General features: G+C 31.4%; 1 protein-coding gene across 1 annotated transcript in view; it reads left to right on the top strand.

Moving 5' to 3' along the window:
- Nucleotides 1–11,522: 11,522 nt before the first annotated feature.
- The window catches only part of LOC124532777 (calcium/calmodulin-dependent protein kinase kinase 1), a 128,059-nt gene continuing 127,148 nt past the window's right edge, over nucleotides 11,523–12,433 (top strand). The window contains exon 1 of the mRNA XM_047107843.1: nucleotides 11,523–11,774. Within this exon, the coding sequence (XP_046963799.1) occupies nucleotides 11,719–11,774 (56 nt within the window). The 5' untranslated portion in view covers nucleotides 11,523–11,718. The remainder of the gene's footprint in view (nucleotides 11,775–12,433) is intronic.

Below are 12,433 nucleotides of genomic sequence, written 5' to 3'. Positions count from 1 at the left end.
ATGAAACTATTAATACCCTTTGTTTTTTAAGGAGTCATTTTCAAAATCACTCTTTTTCCTAATTCCCTTGAAATAAGCTTATTGTTTTGATTACCTAATTTCCTTACAACCTGATTATTATTTAGTTGGTAAGATTAAAGAATAAAGGTTTTTATTTTCTTTCGAGAAATATGTTATTTTAGTTAACCTCACTATCACAAACAAGCAGTTATTAGCTTTTTTAGATATCTGAATTCAACATTTTTTTTTTAAATTAGACGGGATCCCGAAAATTCCGGGATCCCGCGGGATTGGATCACGAATTTGCAATCTCGAGTCGGGATTGCATTCCCTACCATCAGGTCGCCTATATGCTCGTCCGCCAATCTATATCATAAAAAAAAACTTAATACAACAATATCACAAGTCTACCGTCGTTTATCTGAGCGCTGTAATAAATTGGATTCAGTTATAATATAGTATATAATCATAATCAATATGAGTGTCGATGACGGGCAATTAAAAATGAGACTGTCGGGTTATAAAATGTAAACATTAAATTAAAAACATTGTTCGTTAAGACTAAGTATTATATTTATTTGAGCAAGACAGATGTGCAACTGGTTTAAGTAGTTTATCGTTTAAAAATCCAAGAAGTTCCATGGCACTGCAAAAACACAAATGACACCTACCCTTTTAAAAACCCTATGCATCCCTATTATGTTAGTATGTTATATTAGTTCTTGCCCGAGGCTACTCTCGCTTTTTAAAGTATTTGTTCTCATGTGTTACTCAAAAAAAGTAGCTTATGTCTTCTCTTGAAATTTAAGTTTATTTCATACCAAATTTCATCAAATTCGATTCAGCGGTTTGGTCGTGTAAGAGTGACAGTCAGACAGAGTTATTTTTACATTTATAATATCAATAAAATATAGATTTTAAATTAAAAACATTGTTGTTAACATTGCGTATTAGATTTATTTTCATTTTTATATCTTTATTTTTTCAAGGCAGATGTAAAAATTGCAAGAATTTCCATGACACTGCAAAAGTACAAATAACACCTACCGTTAAAACTATGACATCCTAAATATCATCTTATGTTATGTTGAACTATGATATATCTATATAACTATCTATATCCTAACAGGATTCCCCTCTGTAGTATAAACATATCGGTTTGGTGCAAACTTTACATTCTATTTATTTCTCTGAAATTACAAATTAAAAGTTATAAGAGCCTGTCTGAAATAATTTATTTTGTTATCGATATGATTTGAAATTTAATCGAATATTTTTATTAAGATAAATCCCTGTCATAATCAGTACAAGCACAAACAACTATACGAATACAAAAACTTATCACATAGATATTAAACTATAATTTCAATGTTAACTGAAGTAGTGAGATAGATTACAATTGCTTGAATTAATAAATAGAAGACGAATTGAACATGCGTTGTAAAAAAAATTTTACAATTAAAAAAAAACGAAAGTTATTTTAAATAAAAAAAACATCAAACAAATGTTTTATTTTTATATTCCATAATTCTGAATTATTTAACTAAAGTACAGATTGGAAAGTATTTGTAAAATGAGCAACAAAACTAGAACGATTTTATTTAAAACATTTCCATGCCACAGATTTTATGCTAATATTAAGAAACTAGAGTATTCCTAGTAAGTTCATTCCTCATCCTATACATATTTTTCACTTTAAGATTTTTCTTGAAAATCCGTTAAAATTTAACATAATTTATCAGTTTCTAAGAAGTTATCTATGTACATGCAAGTAGCCGAGTAAACGACAGATTTGCATCCTGAAAATAGTAACAATAAAATATAACAAATTCGGTAAAGATAGCTTTACAACCTAAGTGCTAACAGGTTTACTCAAAAACAAATTAAAAAAATAAAATTTAGACTTTTGAGTTTTTAGGCATTATCATGGATTCGGAAGATGGAACTCTTTTTATATCTGTTTCCTTCCTCTACCTTCAAGATGCCTGGAAGCCTCGTGCCTCTGGTCGCCATGTGCATTGTGCATCTTTCTTAAATGTGACTAAACGATTTTTTTACTGGTGTACAATAAAGACTGTTTTGATCTGATTCGATTTGATTCCACTGAAAATAAATAATAATAAAACTAATAAATCATTTAAATTTGTATAAATTACATACTCCTTAATTTACTACACATAATCCAACGATAGTACATTCCATGTATAATTTAAAAATATTACTTAAGATAAGTGATCATAATACTTTATTATTCATATATAATACTTATTTACTATTCCTGTCTCTCTTTTATAGTTTATAAAGTAATAAATATTCCTCGACATCCTCTTTGAATAGGTAACACCCACTCATAACATACTTAATATTTTACTGTTCCGGTTTGAAGGGTAAGTGAGCTACTGCAACTACTAAGCATATAAAGTCGTAACTCCAGTAGCTGATGAATAACTATATTATCTAGAATGCTTAATATATCTTACAATATACGAGTACTAATCTTACCATAAATATAAAAATATACAAAAAAAACAATTGCTGTTGTCTCTTCAACTTTAACTTAAAAACAGCTTAACCGATTTGAATATTATCTGTCTTTTAAAATAAAGATTTTAACGATTGTTAAATCGTCACTTCCTGTTATTACTGTAATGTTCTTTTAAACAGGTGGCAATAGCAAAATCAAATTATTCTTTGTTTAAGTAGACTTTTACAAGCACTTTTAAATCGTCATTTAAATACTATATTAAGTTAAGCTACCACTTAGATTCAACCGAGAAAAACCGGCAAGAAAATCAGTAGTTACTCTTTTTCATTATTTAAAAATATAGTCATGTTAGTTACGTTAAATTATGTATGTACGTAATTTATCCTGTCTGAAAGTCAACAGGTATTATTTCCGCGCTTTTGTATTGTATCGTCTGTATAACCTTGTATCGAATAATATGCCTTTTAACCAGTGTATTTTTTACAAATGATTTGAATTTATTAAACGGCAAACTTAAAAATGTCTATCTTTATATTGTTATTTGTTCTGTCGTTCTTGTGGGAACTTTCTCCCTTGCGGTTCTGTAAAATTTATTATATTTGAAATCATTCTTTCCTTATGACTATACATCGCATGATCGGTAATCAGTTGTAGATAAAAGGCAATTCGTTATGAAAGATATTTATGTAATTATTGTAGTGTGCTATGCTCGCCAATATTGTTCACAATTTAGAAGCTCATATTAATGATGAATATTACACGAGGTCTTTACACTACTTTAAACTATTTGTCACTACATTTGTAAAAAATAAATCGAGAGAACGCAGCGGACACTGGAGTTTCTATTCAAAGTCAAAGTCAAATTCAAAAATCTTTAGATAAAATAGAAGTTCAAAAATCGGAATCGGAATCGGAACCGGTTCGGAATTTAACACGTCAGACCTGACAAGAACCGACGAAAGAAACTCAGCGGGATCAATTTTTTTTTCGGTTTGTCAATCAATTTTCTTTCGCATTGAAATGTCACGCTAATATACATAGAACATCATCGAAATTGTTTCATCAAATAGAACCAGTATTTCATAAAAGGTTTCCGTTTATATATTCTGCAGAAGCTCTGACTCATATACATTGTACGAAAACAAATTGTAGGTGATTCGGAGTTCACTGGGTCGTATTTTTTGTTAATTAATTATTTTTAGTACATACAGGTCTTTTTTACTTATTTGTATCATTTATTATCATAAGCATCTCACTTTTAATTTAATAATTTTAATTCATATAGCGTATAACAAGGCCATTGAAAGAAAATATCTTTGATAAAAAGGCTCGGCCTAGTTCAGGAGCTTATACCCCTTGAATTAAATATCCGTAATTATTATATAAAATAAAATAGGTCGTAGTTTTTACAGCGTTTCAGAAACATTTGAACCATTTCTGAGTTTAAAAGCACTACTTTTATAGAGCCGTGCTAATAATTTATGAGTACCACTAAAATGCGACCTCGATAGTCTATTTCAAAATGTTTTATACATCATGGATATTAAATAAATAAATATATATTCATAATAATCGTTATACATTTATCAAGCAATAAACTCGATATAATAAATAAGATATTAAAAGTAAAAAAGTTAAATCAAGGAAAATCAATTAAGCTTGCAGTTTGCTCTACCATACTCGCTTTTGAATCCCACTCGTGTTTGTTCGCGATATTTTTAATTACCGTCGAGAACGAGATGAATTGTTAACACTAACAAACCACATGAAAACGGTACAACATCAGTATGGCATTTCCAGATATGAACTTAAGACAATTTTTAAGACATTTTCTTTCAAAACCTCTGTCTGGAACCAGCTTTCGCCGATGGTTTTCCGTCTTGGAAACCTTCAACAAAAGAGCGTATTCCTTCCTTAAAGGCCGGCAACGCACCTGCAAGCCTTTTGGTGACGCAAATGTCCATGGGCGGTGGTAGTCACTTTCCACCAGGTGAGCCTCCTGCTTTTTTTATATTATACGTTTATTCTATCAATCAAAATAATTTGAGATAAGTCTACAATGCGACCCCAAAACTGCGTCTTTCTTTTTTTGCAATAAAATGCTACGCAATGTCAGGCAATAAATTTGGATTTATAGTGTATATATGTTTATCTTTGCAGTCAAACTGTCCGTTACTTTGTTACAACTATAACTCAACTATTCTTCAACAAAATCTTATGGTTCATAAAAGTTTTATTTAGAAACACGCCTCTATTATCAGCAGTTTTATTATTAGTAACTTGGGCGCAGTTTGACGACTCACACACTCGGTTCATTCGAGGGCTTATAGAAACGTTACATAAGAATATTTAGCTAAAGAAAATAATGTTTATTATGTATTTTATTAGCTGAGATGATTGCGAGTTCAAACCCAGGCGAGTACCGCTGAATGTTTGTGATTAATCTGTGCTGATAAACGCGCTCGGTGGTGAATTAAAACATCGTGAGGAAACCTGCATATGACTAATTTCAATGAAATTTGGCCACATGTGTACCAACGCGCACTGAAGTAGCGTTGTAGAATTAACTCCATACCATCTCCACATAAGGACAGGAGGCCTTAACCCAGCAGTGTGAAATTGACAGACTGGTACTGTACTGTACTTATGTACATTATCGTAGTTATTTTGTACACAAAACAGTTGTTACAAATTAAATATTTATATAATTCAATATATAATAGTGCGTCTGGGTAGGCACCGCCCACTCAAATTAAACAATGGTACTTAGGATTGAATTTTTTATTGGTTAAAGTGGTGAGTGAACTTCTTAGATCTCGAGGTCGATGGTCATTTATAATGTAAGTTGATATTTATTGCAGCACCAATATCCCAGGGCGATTCTGATCACGTCTTAACGCCAGGTGAACTATTCATTAGACATTTGGCTACACATAATAAAAAAAAATTGAAAAAAGACTCATAAACTGGAAAATTGATAATGGAGATTGATTTACATTACTCTATATGTAATGTCAGTAAGCCCTTATTGCAATATATCACCCTAAAATTTTTCCATGGTGTTGTGGTCCTATCCACTTATCATAACTATTTGCGGAACCAGCAGCAGCATCTCTATGCTTGATAAATCGAGGTAGCAAGTTTAAATACCATTTGACCATTAAATCAAACAAAATTCCGAACTCATTTTGATCCATCAAATAACAGGGTCGTACCGTAGTGATTTCAGATATAAAACTGTTTCTAATCCTAAAGTGATTTTTACAGAATCGCACCACTGGGTCGAATTTAATGTAGAGCAACCAACGACTCGGAACGTTGATTCTATCGAGAGCGACCGGCCAGAGATTCAGTAGTTATATTTTTCACAAGTAAAAAACACACATACTATAAAACAGCCTGTAAATTTCCCACTGCTGGGCTAAGGGCTCCTTTCCCTTTGAGGAGAAGGTTCGAAACATATTCCACCACGCTGTTCCAATGCGGGTTAATGGAATGCAAATGTGGCAGAAATTCTATGCAATTAGACACATGCAGGTTTCCTCGCGAGGTTTTCCTTCACCGCCGAGCACGAGATGAATTGTAAATACAAATTAAATACATGGATATTCAGTGGTGCTTGCCTGGGTTTGAAACCGCAATCATCGATTAAGATGCACGCGTTCTAACCACTGGGCAATCTCAACTCAAATCTACATATAATAATCATCTACATTTATATTGATTTATCACTACATATTATACAACAAAGTCGCTTTCTCTGTCCCTATATCCCTATGTATGCTTAAATCTTTAAAACTACGCTACAGATTTTGATTGGGGTTTTTTTAAGAGATAGAGTAATTCAAGAGGAAGGTTTATGTGTGTAATACATGCACAATATGGTAGAGAATGGCTGATAAACTGTGAACATTGCAAGACACTCACAGTATATTTAATATCAGAATTGCAACCGTGCGAAGCCGGGACCGGTCGCTAGTTCTATATAAACACTGATTACGATGTCATTTATTTGTACAGTAAGCAATGTGAGAGCTGAGATGGCCCAGTGGTTAGAACGCGTGCATCTTAACCGATGTTTGTGGGTTCAAACCCAGGCAAGCACCGCTATATGTGTATATGACGATTTAAATCTTTGTGTATATGTGCTTAATTTGTGTTTATAATTCATCTCGTGCTCGGCGGTGAAGAAAAACATCGTGAGAAAACCTGCATGTGCCTAATTTCATCGAAATTCTGCCACATGTGCATTCCACCAACCCGCATTGGAACAGCGTGGTGGAATATGTTCCAAACCCTCTCCTTAATGAAAGAGGAGGCCTTATCTCAGCAGTGGGAAATATACAGGCTGTTACTTTACTTTACTTTAAGCAATGTGACTGTCTTGTGTGGTGTCCGAATAATTTTGATATTATTCCAAATATCTGAAATATTTCTCTCCGAACCGGTTGCAATTTTTTGACTAGTGACAAACTAGTGTAACACGCGTGTTGGATATAGATATATTTACTATATTAAATGATACTTGTAATGAAACAAAATCCTGACCCAATAATACATAGAAAACACTTATTTCGGCAAACACAGAAATTCTATAGCGTTTATTTCGAGAATGTATATTTGTTTGTTTGCGATAGACATAGAACTGAGAATCGATCGATACCAATGCCACATATTTGAATCATTCTAGGTTAGATTTCTATGCAAATATAAATCTTCAGAAATAACTCCAGATTTTATTGCTTGTATAGAATTAGCGTGGCGCGCATCTATGTTTGGAATAGGAAAAAATATTATTGCGATTGTTTTGAGTCATATTATACTGAATCGTGAAGATACGCCATTTTTATGCGTTTATTCTGTAAATGCTATAATTATTATATTGTAATTGTAAATAAATAAATATTGGACAACATTCTATACATTACTCTCATCCGAATGTTAGTAGCTAATGCACTCATGTTGTGGAAAATCAGAAGTAACCTTGGTACCATAAACACCCCGACCCAAGACAACATAGAAAACCAATGATCTATTTCTACGTCGACTCGGCCGGGAATAGAACCCGGTACCACGGAGTGGCGTACCATTCTTAGACGCCGTCTATCTGAGTTGTATGAATCATCTGTATATATAAACATATATCTATATTTGTTTACTGCGTTTAATAGACCTTTGATCAATTTCCATGAATGTTGTCAAATACTTAATACAATAATAAATGTGAAGGCGCATGTTGCGCCATCTTGTTATTCGTACTGGCTGGAAAAGAGTGTCAATGGAAGTCGAACGGCGCCCTAGTGAAGAGTCGTGTCGAGGGTAGCGAGGCAGCCATCTTGAAGGCAGTTACATTCAAAATTTCCCGCGCACCACGTATGCTACGAATCGCTAATTTCCAATAGTTTTTGTATTATTTTGTAATAAATTCAGTGTTCTATGTATGTTTGTGTATATCATATTTTAACGTTACTATATTTATAACTACAGTGAAATGATTTGTGTAATTGATTTGCTTAATTAAAACTACTGAATTTGTGAACAATACTTTGAATATACGCCCACTAATAATTAATTATTCTGATATTGGCAGTAAAACGTCTATATATGTATTTTTTCATGAGCATAGTATTCACTTAATAAACTCTCCACTAGATGGCGCTGTTGCATAAACTATACTATTCATCGCTTCAACAATTCTTACATATTATACAGGACAACTACTACTGGGTTAAATAATAATAGCCGTTAAGATAATGAGGAAAATATTGCAAACATATTTGATCACAAATGGCGCTCTATTATCGTCCATTAAGGCGTTATAATATAAGAGTGCAAACATAGTACTACGGTACTATGTCATAATTACATTAATAATTACATTAATTACTGTAACTATATTTAATTCATATTTGTATATATTTAAGGAATTAATGGTAAGAGTTCTAATGTAAATAATAATATGTCATGCTTTCTATTATAAGGAAGGGAAAGGCCAATGAAACGATGAATATATTGTGTGAAAGATGATATGGCTAAAAAGAAGAAAAAGAAGTATGCAAGAAGAAATGTTGCTGCTTGTTATTGTTTAAAAAAAAACCGCTGAGTTTCTTTCGCCGGTTCTTCTCAGGTCAGGGTAATTTTTTTTCCCGAACCGGTGGTACTGTTTCAATTGACCATCAATAAGAAAGTATAATACTTCAATATTGAATAAAGCAATTTGAGTTTGAGTTTAAAATTTATTTATTTTACATTTCAGTTTTATATTTTATATATCTTAGCCATCTACACTACTGTCTTAACAATCCAAATATAATATTTATGTATATTATACTTCATATAAAATACATTTTAAACAATATCATGCATCGAAACTAAAAGGAAAGTTCCTGATAATTGATTACTTGTTCAGTAAGTTCTCATGACATATTTTTACATTATGTAATTTTTATAGTAATATATTGCGTTCAGACCTAACACATTGTGAGCCAAATTAATATACATAGGTGAAGAATCAACAAGTAGTATTATAAAATTATAATATTAACATTACTTTCTTAGTGGTAGGTCTTTGAGCAAAGCCATGTCGGTAGCACTTTTCTACCACCAAATAACGATAGTCACTATTGTACTCAAAATTATTGAACGGGCGATGGTGAATATTCACTAAACGGTGGCACATTCGTTCTTCCAATGTAATATATAAATAAAAAAAGTCACCAGTATAACAGCTTGTAAACAATAATAATATATAAATACCGGAATTTTTTTTTTTACTTTTTTAATGCTCTACATCGATACTGTAGTGTTGAGTTGATTACATTCAGAAACAATTTCCCAATCAACATTAATTATATTCAGCTTAGATTAACGTGCCCTAGTAAATAGATCAAAGTACACGAGGATATAAACTAAAGGTCGCAGGTTTAAATCTGAATAAACACGACTGAGCTTTCATTTGCTTGATATAATACATCGAGAGCTCAACGATAACGTCTATGATACATCTGTCTCTACCAACCAACTTCGTAAGAAGATAAAGCCTTGCATATATGTAATATTATCGATGAAAATTGGATTAAATTTTCGCGATTATTACACATTTAAACAAAAATTGGATTATCTGCCATATATATCCGCATCCTTTTTTTATAGTATAGATTGGCGGACAAGCATATGGGCCACCTGATGGTAAGTGGTCACTATCACCCATAGACAATGACGCTATAAGAAATATTAACTATTCCTTACATCGTCAATGTGCCACCAACCTTGGGAACTAAGATGTTATGTCCCTTGTGCTTGTAGTTACACTGCTCACTCACCCTTTAAACCGGAACACAACAATACTGAGTACTGTTATTTGACGGTAGAATAACTGATGAGTGGATGGTACCTACCCAGATGGGCTTGCACAAAGCCCTACCACCAAGAAAATTTGAATGGGATGGGATGGTTTTATTGAAATAAAACCAGACTCGACCGCCCACCCGTTGAAGCGCTTTCGTGATTAATTGAATAAGATCTAATAAACGCGGTTAAAAAACTCACTTAGCTGCCTCTTACTTCCCACGGAATAACTTTTAAAGTTAATTAATTTACTAAGATATTTAGACAGCTCTATTTTAGTCTACTGAGTAGAACAGAGTCAGCCCACCTCCGCTTTGAGGTGTCATAATAACCGACTAAGAGCAATTTCCTTAATAATTTTTTTACCATTTAAATGACGTGAATAGCATGAAATATTTAGTTATTTGTAGTTTTTTAATGTCCGTCAGTTTTAAAATCAGTTACGTTTTAAAATATGATCAATAAATATTATATACCGAGTTACAACGTCACCATTTAACAAGCTTTAAAGCTCAATTTTCTAGAGCGAAAGTTTAAAAAGATCAGATACGTTTTCGATAAGTTTAAGTTCATTTTAAGAGAATACTTCAAAGACTCTCTACTTCTTTGTTAGGAAACACCCACTTCGTGACTCTACATGTCCACGTACTATGTATGTTATTTGAAAAAAAAATCTAAAATATATGTTTAAAAAATTTAAGATATACTTTTTACGAAGTCTAATATAATGTAGTGAATTACAGAGTATGAAAGCAATAAATACATTATGACTGACTGAAAAAATTATAAAATGTGTCAAAGAAATGTTGTTTTATTAATTCAACTATTTAGCCATGATAATGTCTAGTCATTAATTATCAGTAACCGTGTTGTTTTAGTTTTAGTTTACCTAAGTGTTCCCCTTTATCCATATGTAATGAAATTGTAATGATAAGTACATATATTTTAATAAGAATAATAGTGCAGCTGTAATACGATTCAAAGAATAACATTTATATTTAATCATGTAAAACAATAGCATTGTACTTAATATAAATACGATTGTCATCTTTTAATATAACGAGAAGTTACACATTGCATCTAGGTGGCTGTCACTGTGCCTTATTACTAGAGGTGCCTGGATTCAGGCATATCGTCGCGCAAAACGTGGCTCGAGCAACTGGTTGTACATAGACTTACTTATTCCTAGAGGTGCCATGTCAACTGTATAACTATTAACTTAACAGATTTTTTTTTTTCATCAATAGAATTATGTTATATTACAAAAAACCTTTAAAAATATATAAACATTTTTGATTTCGGTTATAATTTATAAGAATAAATATTTGATCTAGATCAGTAAAAGTAGTAAAGTAGTTCAATAAAATAGAGCCTTACTGACAGGGTTATAAAATGTAATAAATAATAATTATTATTATTATTCAATTATTCATATTTCCTTTTTTATATATTGTATTATATAAAAATAGCAAAACACATACTCAATAAATTATTACAATTTGAAAAAAAAAAAAATTATTAAATTATGTCGCTACAAAAATCCATGGGTTCGCAAAACATTTTCACAATATAATTTCTGAATTAACTATAAAAGATATTAGTAAATAAAATAATACGCCGTGTCTACGGGGCGCTTATATGCTCTACCCGGTCGGATCGAGTCTCGTCTGAACGCGGCAGTCGTCAACACAACCGCATGGTGTCTTGACCAAAACGGACGTGTATACCTTTATTTTATTTCTCTTACTTTCCCGCGCAATAGTACAGATTAAATATAGGTTTGACATATCAAAAAGTTTGCGACAGAAAAGTTTTTATTCAAACGGTGCTGCTGATGCCTTGTATGTGTAAAGTGACTTTTATGTTTTGTGACAGTGAAAGTTTTAATGTTCGATATGAATGGTCTACTCTCGGAGCGAGAAAAGGCGGGAAATGTTGACAGGTGAGTCGGATAGACGTAATATATTTTTTTATTATTTTTATAATCATTTATGTCTTCTACAAATAAATTAATTTCCCTTAAAAGTCGTCATAAATTTACTTTGTGATAAAAAATTGAAATAAAATATATCAGTATGAAGTAAGAGTATCAAAACTTGAACTATGTAGAAAACATGATCTTTTTTCCCATTTCATTATTGTATGACAATTAATTTTATTTCATGCAAAATATTTTTAAATGAATTAATTATATACAAACTCAAACTAATACTATTTGAATACGTTCCAAATTTAAAACACAGAACAAATAAAAAAAAATGGAAACATTATCTACCACTTAACGTAAATTTAAAAATATAAATTGCAAACCAACAAAACGTTATATCCCAACTAAATGGAATGTAAAACTGGTTTTAGGACTTTATTAACTAAATTAAATAAAGCGATTAATTGAATTTCAATTACTCTGTTATTATTTAGTAATGATTCAATTAACATTTTTTAAACTCAAATAATATTAACAAAACATTTTTACATAGTTTTGTCAAAAAACTTTTTTAATTTAGGCTTTACCAACACATAAATTTAAAAATATTGTTTTAATTAATTTTTTACTCATGACATACTAACCTCACTAAACTTCTACAACGAAATACTTTT

Source organism: Vanessa cardui, chromosome 10 (assembly GCF_905220365.1).
Source record: "Vanessa cardui chromosome 10, ilVanCard2.1, whole genome shotgun sequence".
In the NCBI taxonomy this organism is placed as follows: Eukaryota; Metazoa; Arthropoda; class Insecta; order Lepidoptera; family Nymphalidae; genus Vanessa; species Vanessa cardui.
This window is presented reverse-complemented; position numbering and strand designations above follow the sequence as displayed.